This window comes from Emys orbicularis, chromosome 14 (genome assembly GCF_028017835.1).
Source record: "Emys orbicularis isolate rEmyOrb1 chromosome 14, rEmyOrb1.hap1, whole genome shotgun sequence".
In the NCBI taxonomy this organism is placed as follows: Eukaryota; Metazoa; Chordata; order Testudines; family Emydidae; genus Emys; species Emys orbicularis.
In genome coordinates, this window is record NC_088696.1 from 6,294,825 (window position 1) to 6,312,589 (window position 17,765).

Genomic DNA, 17,765 nt, shown 5'->3' on the forward strand with positions numbered 1-17,765 from the left:
CATTTGCTGATAACTCTAGAGATGTTATCTGAATACTATAAAAACTGCAAGGAATGCAGAACAAAGCCAATACAGTAACACTTGGTTGAAGATTTGAAGACAACTGAGTAACAGTTGCCAAATCTAAATGGCTTCTCTTCCCTCTGTCAATCTGTGAAGATGTGTATATTGCAGAAATTTATACCAGTCCTTCAAAAAGTTTGTTCCTACTTTACCTTTATGCAGTTCCAGCAAATGATGATCCACTCAGTTAATGTCTATGATCCACTCCAGTTAGTGTTAATGTCTCTAAAGTTGCTTGCCAGTCATGATAAATCTCTAAGTGCATTTATTCCAGTCCATGTTCAATCTACAGCAATTCTATGCTTTAGGGTGAATTGAACTCCTTTTAGTATATATATGGAGAGAAAAACATCTTACCCATTTTAAAGCATTTGTATATCTTCAAAGCAATGTACAGCCATCCTTTCAAAACCCTTTGGGAGATTACTTATTCTTAACGTGCCACATCTTCCACCTCCAAACTAAGGTGTTGAGGGTGTAACACAGTGATAAAATACAATAAAAATCATTAAATTATGGTTTCAAAAAGGGCAGGGGAAAGTCTCTGAAAACTTTAAATTAAGATGGGCTCTAGGATAGGAAAAGGCAGTAAGTAATAAATATGGGGCAAACAGTAGCCACATTGAAAATGCATGGCAGGTATTTGTTTTTTGTTTGGCGGTCAGGGAGGGGGATTAAGTGGAGAAAGAATGGTTGAGATGGAGTGGTGGGGCAGTACAACAACTTAAACTGTTATCACAAAGGCATGATCGTCAGCTGACCTATGAAACAATTTTGGGATTCCTAAAAAGCATATGACTAAAGATGAGTAAGGACAAGGTTGCAGAAGGAGGAAGTTTCTAAAATAGCCAGGATCTAAATCAGGGGTTGACAAACTTTTTGGCCCGAGGGCCACATCTGGGAATAGAAATTGTATGGCGGGCCATGAATGCTCACAAAATTGGGGTTGGGGTACGGGAGGGGGTGAGGGCTCTGGTTAGGGGTGCGGGCTCTGGGGGTGGGGCCAGAAATGAGGAGTTCAGGATGCAGGAGGGGGCTCCGGGCTGGGGTGGGGAAGTGGGGTGCGGGGGTGGTGGTGGTGAGGGCTCCGGCTGGAGGGTGCGGGCTTTGGGGTGGGGCTGGGGATGCGGAGTTTGGGGTGTAGGAGGGTGCTCTGGTCTGGGACCGAGGGGTTCAGAGGGTGGGAGGGGGATCAGGGCTGGGGCAGGGGGTTGGGGCATGGGGAGAGGCTCAGGGGTGCAGGCTACCAGCGGCGCTTACCTCAAGCAGCTCCTGGAAGCAGCGGCATGTCCCTTCTCTGGCTCCTATGCAGAGGCGCCGGTAGGCGGCTCTGCACGCTGCCCCATCCGCAGGCACCACCCCTGCAGCTCCCATTGAAGTGCCGGAGGGGGCCATTGGCGCGTGTAGGAGCCGGAGAGGGGCCATGCCGCGGCTTCCGGGAGCCGCATGGTGCGGCCCCTGACCCTGTTCCCTGGCTGGTACACCGGAGCGGGGCAAGCCCCAGACCCCGCTCCTCAGCGGGAGCTCGCGGGCTGGCTTTAAACAGCTCGCCTGCCGGATCCGGCCCGCGGGCCGTAGTTTGTCCACCCCGATCTAAACTGTTACGGTCTTCAAAAACCAACAGGACCCAGCAAAAAGTCTTTAATCAGCCAAAGTAAAGACTTCAAGGGGGGGGTCATGATTGTTGCAGCTAGCAAGAAAACAAGCTGCAAGTAAGTGATAAAATAGTACTGCTTGAAGCAATACAGGGAGAGAATATTAAAGTGTTAAGCTTCTGTAATGTAGTCAGATGCAATTTTACTGTTAAATGTTTTGTACTCTAATTGTTGTGTCCTGTGTATTATATAAAATAGATTTACACAGTAAATATACTGCCAGGCTTACTAGTGATGCAGTGTATAAATAATTTTGAATAAGTATACAGGAGCCTTGTTAAACTCTGTTCACCAGAAGCAAGGTGCTGGGGTTTTGGTAGGTGGATTTTGTTTGTTTGTTTGCATCCTGTCACCTGCAGCACCCACTGTTTGGACTGAAAATTCCAAGGAGGATGTTTTTTTCACAGTTTAATTGCTATAGGATCCCTAACACATTCTAAATATCCTTTTAATGAAAAATTCCCTGTCTTTTTATATGTTTAGTCAAAAGGCAGTGGAAATTGTTGATAGAAATTTTGGAAGGTGATAGAAGATGGATGAAAAGTGAGTACATACGCAGTTGAACTAGTTTTTGTGTGTGCAGCTGATGAGGCAAGTAAGGTTTCCATGGAGATAATGTAGCAAAAATCTGAAGTGCAGGATTGTCTTTTGTGGTAATGTATCATAGGGGATGGTGGCAGCAATGCCAGTAAAGTTGCCTAACATCTTCCACTACTAGATTCTCTTTTCAATTGCTTAAATCTTTTTCAAACTTTAACTGTTCAGGCTGAAGTGTTCCCACTGTAACTGAAATCAAATGGGAGCTGTGCTTGGAACATATCAAGTACTATAAAAATGCTAACCACTCTGAAAAAAGTCAGGCACCTAATATTAGTGGACATGTTTGACAATTTTCTCCTTAATCTCTCTGTGCCTCAGTTTTCCATCTGCAAAATGGGGATGATGATATCTCCCTTCCTCACACGGATGTTGTGAAGATAAACTCATTAGTGTTTGTGAAGAACTCTGTTACTGTGGTTTTAAGTGCCGTAGAAAGACCATGAGCAAATAAAGAATTCTGTGTTCAGTGCAGGGTTTGGATGGTGTGCAGTAACTAAGTCATGTGGATTCACGTTGAATGATGAAAATTGAAAGAAATATTAAACAGCTACCCATTCAATGATCGCCATTCCTCCTGTGCACTGAATGAGGCAAATTTATTTTTGTATATACCTGTAATACTGCCATGCTTCACTCTCAAAACAAATTTTGGTGCTAGATAAGAATAACTAGTTTTCTCGGTGTTTGGGGACTTCCTTCTTATTCTTCTCATTTCTTTACTTTTAATAGTGAGTGTTGAAAAAGTGGAAGTAAAGGGATTGGCACACAAGAAGAATGAAAGAAATGTTGAATATTCCTTTGAGGTAAGTTTTGAGGATTTTTTTTTTCTAATGGGGTGAGAGAAAAGAAGAAAATACTTAAAACATGAATGTGAAAGTTTGGAACAGTTAAGGAACATTCAGGCCGAACAGACAGATCTCAAAAAATAGTCATCGGTGGGGAATCATCATTGAATGGGAGTGTTTCTAGTGGGGTTCCACAGGGATCGGTACTAAGCTATAAAACATGAACTCCCAGTGTGATGCTGTGGCCAAAAGGGCTAACGCAATCATTGGATGTATAAACAGGAAAGTAGTGAGTGAGAGTAGAGGTGATTTTTACCTTTGTATATGGCATTAGTGAGACTGATACTGGAATATTGTGTACAATTCTGCTGTCCACATTTTTTAAAGGGATGTTGAAAAATTGGAGAGAGCACAGAAGAGAGTTACAAAAGTTATTTGAGGGCTGGAGAAAATGCCTTACAGTGCGAGACTTACTCAAACTGTTTAACTTGTTAAAAAAGAAGACTGAGGTGACTTGATTAGTGTATAAATACCGTCACAGGGAGAAAATACCAGGTACTAAAGGGCTCTGTAATCTACCCAGAAGGGCATAACAAGAACCAACAGCTGGAAGCTGAAGCTGGGCATATTCAAATTAGAAATTAGGCACAAATTTTTAACATTGAGGATAATTACCCACTGGAACAAAACCACCAAGGGAAGTGGTGGATTCTCCCTCTCTTGATGTCTTCAGACAAAGACAGGAAGCCTTTCCGAAAGATATACTTTAGCCAAATACAAGTAATGCTTTAGTCTAACACAAGTTTTTGGGCTCAATATAGGAGTAACTGAGTAAAATATGATGTCCTGTGATTTACAGGAAGAGTGCTCAAGTCCTTAAAAATATAAAAGAAGTGCTGGAACATTCCAGAACGGTCCAGAAGCAGAAGTGGAGGAGGAAAAGCCACCATCTCCCTACACTGCCACCTCCACCCCTTCTGCTTCAGGCCTGTTCCGGAAAGAGAGATGGCATCTCAGTAACCTGGGCAGGTTACTGAGCTGCCATCTCTCATTCCAGAGCGGGAAACTGAGTCAGAAATACTGGAATGCCATTCCAGAGCATTCCAGCATGACTTGAGCACCGACAGGGGGTCAGACAAGATGATCTTTTGGTTCCTTCTGGCCTTAAAGTCTATGAATCTGTGAATGTCTAGATTTAATTTATTTTTGTCTTAATTCTGGTATGCCTGAGAAACCTCGGGTATGACACCCCAAAAGCAGAATTTGATTTAGGGGTAGGTGGTTCTATTGTTTTGTCGATGTTCATGATCTAGCTCCTTACTGGGAAAAACAATGCCATAAGTTTAGGTAACATTGCCTGTTCAAAATCGCTCTCCTCATCTCTCTTTATCAACCAAAGTCACACGGAGTCGTTTGCAGCTGCCTCGTTCAAAGCTGCACAGCCAATGGCAGAGTGGGTGTGGCAGACTTCATTCTGCTGTGACCCATTGGCTTACATTGCAGATTGTGGGAAGGCTTTTGCAGGAGGCAGTGAAGCGGCGTATGCAGCTCTCTCTCCACTCATGTAAAGTTTCCTTGAACATGGGGAATTCTCTGGCTAGTTTAAGGCCACTTTACGTTGTTCATGTTGTACAAAAAGTGCCTTTAGCAGATTGAAGAATCTGGCGTTAGTTAATTTAGCCTCAGAATACCCTTGAGAGACAGGTATTATCCCTATTTTACAGGTGAGGAAACTAAGACACAGATAAGTGACTTGCCCAGAGTCACATAGGGCATCTGTGACAGAGCCAGGAATAAATCCATCTCTCTTGATTCCCAGTCCTGTATGCTAATTACAAGAATGTTGTTCCTTAAATCTGTGGTAAATACTTAACTTCAGTTTTCTGTATGGTTTAGTCACCAAAATGCAATCTGTTTTCCTTTGCAAACAACAGAGACTGCATTAAAGTTAAACTTTTACTTTATGGTTATTTGTGCTGTGTTTTAATGACAATAAGGCCTTATCTCCACTGAAAAATAAAATATTTCACCACTGCACTACCACTGGTCCTAGCAACAATATAGATATGGTGTTAATGGTTTCTTGAATTTTTATCGCTATGCCTTCTAGACCTGCCCTCTCTGAACAGGGATAGACCACATCATTTATCTGCCTTAAATCTCGCACTGGGGGAGCTGCAGTGATGGTAGTGCACTAGTGAGACATTTTAAGAAAAAGCTCAGTGTTAGACCCCACCTCAGACAACCCTCCTAGAAAGAACATAGGTGATGAAACTCCATTGTGGAATGTGCGGTTTGAAACCAAGATGAACTCAGGAAGTGTCGGTAGTAGTGTCCAATCTTTCTATGGCCCTTCTGGGAGTTTCTGTGGAACAGGAAGGTTATATTTGCTCCATAGGATTCAGCAAATGAAGCCTTCCAGAATTGCACATCTACATGTTGGCATGTAAGCCAAGTTTGGACAATTGTGTACTTGACAAGGGCTTTAAAAAAAAGTAAATTCTGATGTAAATGCAGACCCTTATGGTATTGAGCAATATAGAGACATCTTCCATTGCTTGGTGGTTCAGAAGGTAATACTGCCAGTGTCAGTGTCTGACACAAGCTGATCATGCTGCTTTCTTTATGTGATAGATTTAACATCCATGTCAGGGTTTTTTTTGCCATACTCTCATTTAATTGAAATTCAGCAGCCTGTTTTCTTGAGTATTTTTCTTCCTCTGTTTATTTTTTTTCCTTACTGCCTTTTTAGATTTGTGACCTCATTCCTATAATCAGAGAAATATCCTGAGTGTTGTATTAAGAATTCAAGAACACACATCAGTCCTATTGGATGAGAGAGAAGCATTTTGGCACTCCTCGTCTCAAGCACTGGAAACTGGGCTTGGTTTGTGGCACTTATCCACTCAGAATAAGGCCATAAACTCAGAGATATTTTGGACGATGCTAATTGATATTACATGAGGTTTTAAAATAAAACTTGGCTTTTCAAAGTGACACTACCAACTTGATCTTTTTGATAGAGTATCCTTTAAACAATATCCTGAATTTTTAAAATTCCTTAATTTTGTGTGTGTGTGTGTGAGAGAGAGAGAGAGAGAGAGAGAGAGAGAGAGAGAGAAATGTATTTAGGATAGGCCCCAAAACGCCAACACACATGCTTGGGCCCACCACTCCTCACCATCCCATTCCTCTGTGTCTGCTGCTACTACTAGGGTTACCATACGTCCAGTTTTTCCCGGACATGTCCGGCTTTTTGGTAATCAAACCCCCGTCCGGGGGGAATTTCCAAAAAGCCTAAGATGTCCGGGAAAAATACTCCCTGGCTTACCTTAGAGCGGACGCCAGGGGCTGCTGTGCTCCCTGACTCCTCGGCTCTGTAAGAGCCGAGCTGGCCGAGCGCTACCGGCTTCGGGCAGCCCCCATGCCTCTGGACCCTGCGCCCCCGGCCAGGCACTTCCCCTCCCGGGCTCCAGCTGCGCTGGGGAAGCGCCGGCCGGGGGCGCAGGGTCTGGGGGCTGCCCGGCAAACCGTGAAGCCGGTAGCGCTCGGGCAGCCCTTTTCGCGTGGCTGGGAGGGAGGAGGGGGAATGCGGGGCGCTCAGGGGAGGGGGCGGAGTTAGGGCGGGGACTTTGGGGAAGGGGCGGAGTTGGTGCGGGGCCGGGGGTGGGAAAGGGGCGGGGCCAGGGCCCCGTGGAGTGTCCTCCTTTTTTATTTTTTAAATATGGTAACCCTAGCTACTACCAGTAACAACAGCTGCAAATCTAAAACTGCAAAAACTTTCTTGGAGAGTCTGGGGGAAAGTGCGTGTGTCTGATGCCATGCTAGACTATCAGCAAAATTGTGATACTGACTACACACACAGTGTTGTCAAATACACAACATAAACAAACAATAAAACATAAACCGTTTTCCCCCTGCAATTTCAGTGATAGTAATTCAGATCTTACTTGTAATAATAGTAGGTACAAAATTTCCAAATGAAACTATCATTTCAAGTTGATGCTCTATAACTGTCTGAAAGAACAGGGTACAGTTTAGCTAAACCAATAAATTGCGGTTCTCGGGGTTAAAAACTGCTCAAATATGCTACTTGGATGCAATGGGGAAAAGAAGCAAAGCTGACTAAGCAATTTGGTGTGATGAGAATTACTTGTCATTGATTTGGAAATGCATCTAATTGTTTTGTAAATGCTGAGAACTATAACATGTTATCAAAACATAAAACAGTCTGCCAGATGTCAATTATTGTTATTACAAAACTGGGGGGGGGATATATCTCCTTTCATGTTTTGTGAAACTGCTCATGAACCCTGAAAGAAAATTGGTAATGTAGCATGAGATGGTTGGGGGGGGGAGAGACATTTTGTAGAAGTAGAAATTCCTTGGGTTTTCTTTCTTGGGTTTGATGTAGCAACTGTAGGAAGAGGAAATTCCTCAATTATGTAATGTATTTTACTCTCCACTCACTAGTGTTTTGGAAGAATCCTGATGGCTGGAGAAACCTTGTATGTTTTCAGTTGTCATTGAAACTAGTGTTGTGGAAAAATCGCTTCCTGCTTTTTTAAAAACATAAAGACAGGCTTTTCCATACATTACTGTTGAAGATTCAGATGCATTCCAAACACTTGACCTCAGGTATTTTCAGTCTAAGGATCTTTAGGATCAGCAATACTAGCCAAACTTTTCTGATATTCTTTCTGCGAAGATATTCTTACTTTTGGCTCAGTTAAACCAGTCAGCCACGAACCAATGAATGTAATATTGGTAAAAAAAAAAGTTGTAGGGACTTGTTTATAGAAAAGCAGATAGGAAGAGAAGCTAATCTCTTCGCTTTTCTAGAACATACACAAGGTGCTGTCTAAAGTGTGTAGATAGAACAATAACTGCAGGTATCAGTGTTAAGCCTCTGCTATTTTGTATGGGATGTTTTCCTCAGAGCCTCAACTTTGCATTACATATGGAATTGATTGATTGCAAATGAGCATTGTAACATGCTGCGGTGTGTTGTTCAGATTCTACAAACCAGCTGTTTCAGTTAACAATGGGAGGAAAATGTTTCTCCAATCAGTGTTTCTCCCATTTGGTGTTAACATTTGCTATAGTTGGCAAGGCTCTATAAAATGTAAAGTACATTTAAGAACTCTGAATAGTTTTAGCTATAATGGCAGTTAGCAGGAGTCAAATACTGCGAGAAGGGTAGGCAGCCATCTTCAAAATAAAAATAGTGAGCCGAGGGACTGTAACTGGGTTTGAACAAAATTTTTTATCGTGTTTATGCCAAACATACAGATGGTCCAAGCCTTTATCCACATAATGGGTGAAATAAACATTGATGTTTATTGAGTCCAGGCTGTTAGAGCTAACCATAGAGTTGTGTGCTTAGTTACTAAACCAAACACTTTTCATTTCTTAAGGTCTTGTGGTCTGATTCTTCAGTGACGTTGGTAACCAAATCTTCTACTGAAGTGACTGAATTTATTTCAAAGGTAAAGGACTCTAAAATACTTTACTTTGTCTTTATATGTGATTTTATTCAGTTATATTTTAGAAGCTCCCTAAGATAACATGGATAGATTGAACTCCATAAATGTGTAACTCATGAACTATTTCAGGGTCCTCAAATGACAAGTAACAAGCCTTCTTTTCACCTGTTTTTTCCAATTTATAATATCCTCTTCCTTTAGCTATCTCAGCTGTACCCAGAAGAAAACTTGGAGAAATTCATTCCTTGCCTAGCTGGTCCAGATTCGTTTTACCTAGAAAGGAACCACGTGGACCTGGAATCAGATGTTAGGTATGCTTCTGAAAGCATTTTTTACTTGACGCTTGGCTTCCTTGTCCAAAGGGGGGGGGGAGAGAGCGAGAGAGAGAATCAGGACATAGAAACATCTTGTCTACATTTTAAACTACTTTCAAGAACTTTGAGCCTAATCCTACAAACATAGTTGCTTGTAATTCCATTAATTTCAATGTACAAGAATTTTGACAAACTTGGACCCTATGTGTAGAAATCGACGTGGTAACATTGCACTATGTTACACTTTCCGAAGAAGTAAAAATCATGGGACTCCTTGGTAGAAGCAAATAATGGATTACAGCCTTAAGGTGGAAAAAGTTCCTTGAAAAAGTGATCACGTTTAGATAATTTCCAGTACAAAGCAAGTTAAGAGTGAAGTTTTAAGCTTGTTCAATATGGAATTTAGAGAGAGGCCACACTTGGGTTAATCACTTGTAAGAAGTAGCAGGAAAAAAAGATGAAATTGTCAGCATTTTTGAAGATTGTGTTTTAGTTATACAGCCTTTTGTGATATTCACTCAAGATCTTATCTTGCAAATGGGAGTTTTGCCTGAGTAAGATCTGTAAAATTGGTCTGGGCCCTTAATGGAGAAACATAGCCAGAACTAGTAGAAAAATACAAGAAAATTGTTTTCTGGGTAATAGTCCTCATTTACGTGAGGATGTCTTTTTAAATACTTTCACAGCGCATTATGCTGTTCCTCACAGTTAATGGGAATCAAGTTGTTGTGATGTTACTATTACTTTAAAGTAGAATAAGCATCTATGCTCATGTAAAATAGTTGACTTGTGTGTCTGTAGAGCTAAACTATTTTCTAAGTCTCTTTATGATTTGTCCTCACACCCCCCTCCAGCGGCACATAAATCCTCTTAATATATGGTTTTTAAAAGGCTCTTCCCACATGACTCACTTGGCCATTGTGGACCAACCATCAAGCAAAATGATGTCAGCAAGCACTTGGTTTGGTTGGTTTATTTCAAAGTGCTAAAAGAGTTCTACAAGCAGATTTTAAGTTAAGGGTCGACAAGGACCAGCTGACACTTTTAGATACCTGTCTGCTCTGGATATGAAGTGTTATTGGAAAACATGCTAATTAACATGTTAGTATGCTTGCCAAACACCATGTTTTCCTAGTCAGGACAGAGCATTTTTTCCCCATTACTGTTGTTGGTGGAACGGCACTGGTGGACACCATTTTGCCAGAGTAAAGGCAACAGATGTATGCTTAGATTGTAACGATAAATAATGTTAATATTTAAATAATCCCTTTTAGGCTTCATATCTTTGTCACTGTTATTGTTTAGTTGGCAAGTTTTCTACAAGTCTAGGTTAACAGAGCAGCGGAGTCTCTTTTGTATCTTCACAACAGAGAAAGATAGATGTTTATTTTTAAAAAGCTAAATACATTACCAAATAAAGACCCCCAGATTGCAATGTTTTCATTTTTCATATTAGTGACTTATTCATGTCTCTTTGGTTGTAAACTATGAAAACAAACTGTGAACTTTCAGGATGGAAACTGTATATAGAAGTAACTTTTGACCCAATGTCTTTTTAGACATTACAAATATGAAGATGCAGTCAAAACATTTCCCCTTGTTTTGTTTTTTCCTTACTTTTCAACAATTTTTTTAGTGCTTTCAAAATATGTAGATGATTTGGCAGGTGAAAACCAAACACTTTTTTTTTTTTTTGCTTCGTAAGAAAAACTCTGGTAATACACATTAATATAATGTATGTTTTATACATTATAAAGTTCTAGAAGATTGCCATCTTTAGTTTCCAAAAAGAGGAATGAGCTTAGCAGAAAACATGTGACACCAGTTTTACAGCCTATTTTACTATATTGCCAGGCGCTATATACTCAAATGCCTGCTGTTCATTTGAAAGCTTAGCGTGAACAATAGTAGACAGCTATAGTTTATGGGCTTTAGTTTCACAATTTTTAGAGGCAATTTTTAAGTTTATCCCTGTACACTCTGTCTTGTAATTTTTCTCTGTTCCAACCTCTTGTATTCATAAGTCTGTAATCAGCTTTGAATGTAAACTATTAACCAAACTAGAGACAGTATAAAGGAATAGCATGAATTCAATAGGCATAAAAAAATAAAGGTAAATGCAAATTTCACTCTTGATTTCAGAGTTGATTTCATGGTCAATTGCAAAACAAACATAATTTTGTAAATTAACTTTTAGGTATTTGGCATCCTTACCTTCCCATGTGCTGAAAAATGACCATGTCAAGAAATTCTTCAGCACTTCATCTTCTTCCCAGCAACTTCAGAGTTCAAGTGAGTTTAAATAAACAGTTTAAAATGCACATATTATTGACATAAATCTAGTAAACTGATGCCAGTCAAAACTTTTTAAATCTTCCTGTTGTTTAGGTCCTGGCAACCCCTCTCTCTATAAAGTAGTCACTACGCTGGGTGCATCTGGAAGGTGAGATACCTGACTTCTGTGTCCAATGTAGAGTTGTAAAATTCTTTCACTTAGGTAGTTATCTGCTTGCCCTTGTTCGAGAGAGGGTTTTTTTTATATGCAGTGTTGTTATATGCACTTGGGGGTGCGTGCTCACCTGTGTTAATCTATGGAACTCTCAGCGCAATGAACTCTGAAAGCTGTGGTTTCACTGACTATACTGAAGATTTTAGGAAATGTTAGCACTGGGTGCACAGCTCTACTCATGCTAGCAGAGGTGGGAGCTCTAGCGTAGACAAGCAGCTGGCATTTTTTGCGTGGTGTTTTTACCTGCCCTGAGCAAAATTTCTGAGAATGGTAAAACTGTGACAATCAGTTTACATCAGTACTCCTACTGTTGTTAGAACCAGCTGACCCACAATGGTGGGAGAATTCCCTGTGATTATTGCTTATTATATTAGTCATACTTGTCTCACTGTTACCTCGCACTGCCCCAGCTGTGGCTTGTATCCATCTGTTGTTGCCAGGGCTGGCTCCAGGCACCAGCGCAGCAAGCAGGTGCTTGGGGCAGCCAACGGAAAGGGGCGGCACGTCCGGCTCTTTGGCAGCAATTCGGCGGTGGGTCCCTCAGTCCCTCTTGGAGGGAAGGACCTGCCGCCGAATTGCAGTTGAAGGATGAAGCGGCGGCGGTAGAGCTCCCGCCGAAGTGCCGCTGATCGCGGCTTTTTTTTTCCCCCGCCACTTGGGGTGGCAAAAACGCTGGAGCCGGCCCTGGTTGTTGCTCGCCCTCTGCTTTCATGGTGAGCTCTTTGGGGCAGGGAGCATTTTTTCTTTATATGTGTGTGTAGCAGCATATCTAGCACAATGGGGCCCTGATCCCTGATTGGAGTCTCCTTGGCAGTACCAGAATACAAGTAGTAAATAATAATAATCCTCATGCAGCCAGAATTACCCAGCCATGGTCTTCTCTAATATCACCTAGGTTTTGTTAGAGGCCCATCATAGTGTTTCCTCCATACTGTAGTTGAGTGTCTCCCTTTAAGGGCAGTGTTTTTTAAACTGTGAATCTGGCTTTCCTGAGGGAGGACACTGACCTCTTCCAACAGAGGCTCAAGGCAGCCATGGGAAGAGAAGGAAAGACATATTCCTGCCTTTTTGCTTAGGATCTGACATATCCAGAAATTGAGTAATGAATACTTTACAGCTGAGAGGTGATTCTTGTTTCTTCACCTGGAAGTGGAAAGACCAAGGGGGAAAATAATATTAACTGAATAGATTCACTCACTCCACATGTGTAAAAACCATTTCACAATGGATATTTTTTTATATATTGCATTGATGGGGAAAGCTATGCCAATGTTGGAATCTCAACTTTAACGTTAGCCATAACCTGTACTGTTTTCATTGTATTAGTAGTGTAGGATTTTAAAAGTATAAATCAGTAATTTATAAAATAAGCAGTGTGTTGGATCCCTGAAACATGGTCCTTTATTTTATTGGTGAATGGGTTTGTGTGTATGATCATACTGACTGAACTCTGAATGGCAGTAATTCGGTATGCTAAATCAAATTATTTTTCTATTTTGCAGACCTATATGTGGAGTAGCTGGTATTCAGTCTTCACAGAATCATGTACAGCACTCAGCTGTTTCTTCAGTTGCACTGCCCCATTGCTCTCATTCAGGGAGTACAGGCTCATCTTTAGCCTACCGCTCCCAAATGGACACCTCTTCACCCATGTTGTCTTCCAGTTCACAGACGCCCCAGACCCAGGAGCAAAATGGGATTTTAGACTGGCTCAGGAAACTGCGGTTGCACAAGTATTATCCTGTCTTCAAACAACTCACAATGGAGAAGGTAAAGTGGTGGGCTAGATAGGAGAAAGGAATCTGTTTTTTAAATAAGCCATATATTCTCTAGCATGTATAGAAAAGCGAAATGGCAAAATAGGCTAATGTTTACATTTAGACTGGCTGATATTTGTAGCTAGAGCTGGGCAAACTATTTGTAGGAACACTTTATTTGATGAAATGGCCTCCTGTTTTTGTGGATGAACTGTCTAGAGACTTACTTTAAATATTTCCTAGTTTGTTCAGAATTCTCAATGTCTGGTTTATTACAAACCCCCTTTGCTCTTCCTGTTCACTATTCATCCTTTGATGTGCAATAAGTCATCTAAGTCACATTTTATTCTTGTTCTTGATTGATTTTTCCCTCCTATTTGTAAAAGCCTTGGTTATCCAAATGCATGTCAAGATTCACTTCTGAAGTGAGCTTCTGTGTGGGTAAACATGCATGAGTGTTGGATGCTTTCATTTTCCACAAACGTTGTGAACAAAAATCACTTGCATTGCATGAATGTTTGCATAAAAAGTGTCATGAATGCCATTGAAGTACATTGGCTTTTAATCAGATGAATGTAAGTACTTGTTTAATACCCAGTTCTATCTGTAATATACATGTTGTAAAATTAACCTCCCCCTCTTACTATATTTGAACTTTGAGTGCCCTCTTGTGGATTAAATACTTATTCTGATTCTTTTAAGTCATGGCTCTGAATTGCAATGATTTTTCAGCACTGCAGCATGGCTTGAAAGATATTATTTCAATGACTATAGCCTAAGGCCACAGTTTTCTAATTTGATTTTCCTCATTCAGGAAAAATATATATAGTCATTTTTCCTTTTCCTGACAAAATTGTGCATATTTTAATGTTTGACTTTTTTTTTCAAACAACTGCTGTGCTTATATTGGTATGTATATTCTGTTGAAAAATATTCACAGTACCTTTGCAACTAGATTTGACCCATGCAACAAAACTGAACTCTGCTCTAGATGTGATAGCTAAATGATTTCTGTGTTAAATGACACATTCAGGGAAAATAAATTACATTTTAACTTTTGATAACCAACTGGTATACTCTGGGTTGAGTCAGCCGAAATAAAGCAGCAATAATCAGCATGACTTTTTCAGTAGCAGATCTTTATCAGTGTAAGTCAAAAACAATTTATCATAAACAAAAAGAACCAAAAGAATCCCCAACCTACAGTTCACTCATCTCTCACCACCTTGCCACCGGCATCATTCCACTTCTGACATTACAGCAGCCCTCCTTGTGGCCTGGTCTACACTACCCGCCGGAATCGGCGGGTAGAAATCGACCTCTCGGGGATCGATTTATCGCGTCCCATCAGGACGCGACAATCGATCCCCGAATCGACGCTCTTACTCCACCAGCGAAGGTGGTAGTAAGAGCCGTCGACGGGAAGCCGCGGAGGTCGATTTTGCCGCCGTCCTCACAGCGGGGTAAGTCGGCTGCGATACGCCGAATTCAGCTACGCTATTCGCGTAGCTGAATTTGCGTATCTTAAATCGACCCCCCCCTGTAGTGTAGATGTAGCCTTGTGTGCTAGGAAGTAGTTAATGGCCCTGCATTCTGCTACAGTCTTACCCTCATTGAGCTAGTGGTAGTGCTATGGACATTCAGTATTCATTGGAGGGAGGAGTAGTAGAAATTTTCAACCTTAATTTGCCCCTTACAACTTGTCCTTCCCAAAATTTGTCAAATATTTCTTGCACCAAATTGACTAGTCCCAAAATTACCTGTTTCCTGTATGCTATGTCATTCCTATAGTCGCCAGATAATTATTAGATACCTTGGGGAGAAGTCTCAAAATGGCAGGATTTTTTTTAGGGAACCAGAACTTAAAACTTTATTTGGCTCATTTATGATACAAAATTGCCTTTCAGTATGCACACGGACTATGTTGTCTTTATTGTGAATTATCAATATAGGCAAATATTTTAACAGTATATTAGTAATTAATCTAAAAAACCTCTTTGGAATATCCAAGTCCTCCATTTTTATACTGCCCTAAATCTTTAGTTTAAAATTGGAATAAAACTTATTAAAATTCACATACATGTGTAAAACAAGAGTCTTCAAGGTGCTTCTCAGAATTGGAAATCACTGAGAATACAGTAGGGTCATTTGAAATGTATGTATCCATATATTGCACACTGTAAAATCAGCTCCATATTTCCTCCTATAAAAGTTTCTGAGCCTTACTGAAGAAGATCTGAATAAGTTTGAATCCCTCACCATGGGAGCAAAGAAAAAACTCAAGACCCAGCTGGAATTGGAAAAGTAAGTATGTGTGTTGTGGGGAGGGGTGTGTAGTCTGTCTGGCTTTTTCAGTTGGTAAAATATGGTTAGATGGCACTAGAATTGTACAAACTCCTGAATTTAATCCCAGCTTTTCTCTTGGTTTTGCTCTGAGGACAGAGCAAATTGTTAAACCTTCCAGGCTTTCCCTATGTGTAAATCTGGATTCCACTTCTTTTTCATAGGGGTATGGAGGCTTAATTAGTTTGAAAAGCACTTCGAAAATGTGGATTTTTTATATTTAGTACTTATTGTTTTATTATTGATTATTCAAGGCCGATAAGATAAGCACATAAAATAATTGGTGAACTCAACTTCAAAGGCACACTGTCAACTTTAACCATAAAGTAAACAAATTCCTTGAACTATGCTACTAATTACTCCTTAAATTATTAACACTGGAAGAATTTTAAAAATCCACATTACTTTTCACTATTTGTGCTCTTCCTGTGTTTGTTTTCTAATTTATCTCAGGTTGGACAAGGAAAGTCACTTTCAATTTTAAGTTTTCAGAACTGCAGTATTTGAATCCCAGACATTGTAGGATAGATGTGTAAACTTCACGAGGGCCATGTTCCATTTTAAATTGTAACCTGGAGCATAAATTTAGGATTACCTACTCCCCTCAGTTCACCATGAAACAGCAACTCATATCAGTGGGATATTTGCATCAAGATCAAAGGTGGCATATGCCCTGTTTATAGTAACTAAACTCCTTCCTGTCTTAAATATTATTAAGGTTGAATTCAGCATCACTCGGTGGCAAAACATTCTCACCATTAGCAACAATGCTCTTTCTGTCCTGTGTTTCTCTCCTTTCCCTATCCTCCTTCTCTTTTTTTCTTTCCTCCTTTCTTTTCTCTGCATTTTCTTCCCTGCAGCAACTTCGAAATCCCTTCATCCCTGTGCTTCGCTTTCACTTGGTTTCCATCCTATCTGATTAAATGACCTGTAAATAAATAGTTGTTGGCATGGAGCTTTGGGGTAACCCCCCAAACCAGATTAATGCAGAAGTGAGGGGGTTCACATTTGTGCGTCATTCATCTGCGCTCTCTGCAGACTCAGGCAAACAACACTGCATTGGTTACAGTTGCTTTACATTTGAAAGGTTAACTCTGTGGAACCCAGATATGCCAAGTGGGCCACATAAATGCACCTAGCTGACCATGTACACCTCTACCTCGATAGAACGCTGTCCTCGGGAGCCAAAACATATTACCGCGTTATAGGTGAAACCGCGTTATATTGAACTTGCTTTGATCTGCCGGACTGCGCAGTCCCGCCCCCCCGGAGCGCTGCTTTACCGCCTTATATCCGAATTCGTGTTATATCGGGTCGCGTTATATCGAGGTGGCGGTGTATTTGATGTCTCTGCTGCAGGGAAATATTTATTTTAAAACTGTTCCAGTGTTTAGGTACACACACCACACTCCCCTCCCACATTTTTATTAGTTGAAGGCCATGTCTACACTACAAACTTTGGTCGACACAAGTTACATTGGCATGCAACCCCTGAAGCTTGTATGTCACTTGGGCACATGCATACTTGGTTGTTTGCGTTGGCACTGCACATACGCGCCAGGAGTGCTTGTGTCGATGCAAAGTGCAGTGCACCATGGGTAGATATCCCAGTGTGCCATGCACTACTCTGCAACTCAAAGCCTGTTGGGAACTTTTCGCAATATGTTGTGGGGTAGTAATGAGTCGTGCAGGAATCTCTGGGAGCGAGGGGTCAAGTTCCCAGCATGCAGCTCTCTCCACCCCATAATGCCATCCATATCCCATCATTTTCATGACTTTAAAAAAAAAATCCCACAAACCTGCTCAGCGCTTCTCCGAGTCCACCATCTCTGACAGAAGCATGGAGCCCACAGAGCTCTGTGCTATTCCCATGGACGCCGCAAGTACAGGATGCATGATCCTCCTCTGTCTGCACACTCGCAGGAAGTACCGCAACAATGGAGGACAGTTTGCTGAGACATAGCGAAAAACAATCCAAGGTGGTTGTCGGCATTCATGGAGCAGCTTCAGGTGGTGGAGCACAGCTTTTGGGTCCAAGAAACAAGCACTGAATGGTTGGATCACAGTGTAATGCAGGTTTAAGACGACGAGAAGTGGTTGCAGAATTTTTGGATGCAAAAGGCCATGTTCTTGGATCTGCGTGCTGAGCTCACCCCAGTGCTCCAGCACAGTGATACTAGAATTGCACAAAACTGAATGACTGGGCAACAAAAAGGCAGATGAAATTCAGTGTTGATAAATGCAAAGTCTTGC

The 17,765-nt window shown here is 41.1% G+C and overlaps 1 protein-coding gene across 1 annotated transcript in view; it reads left to right on the forward strand.

Moving 5' to 3' along the window:
• The window catches only part of ZCCHC14 (zinc finger CCHC-type containing 14), an 81,047-nt gene that overhangs the window by 56,010 nt on the left and 7,272 nt on the right, over positions 1-17,765 (forward strand). Inside the window, exons 3-9 of the mRNA XM_065416886.1 lie at positions 3,048-3,121; positions 8,521-8,592; positions 8,791-8,900; positions 11,101-11,195; positions 11,292-11,346; positions 12,915-13,182; positions 15,382-15,473. Of these exons, the coding sequence (XP_065272958.1) occupies positions 3,048-3,121; positions 8,521-8,592; positions 8,791-8,900; positions 11,101-11,195; positions 11,292-11,346; positions 12,915-13,182; positions 15,382-15,473 (766 nt within the window). The remainder of the gene's footprint in view (positions 1-3,047; positions 3,122-8,520; positions 8,593-8,790; positions 8,901-11,100; positions 11,196-11,291; positions 11,347-12,914; positions 13,183-15,381; positions 15,474-17,765) is intronic.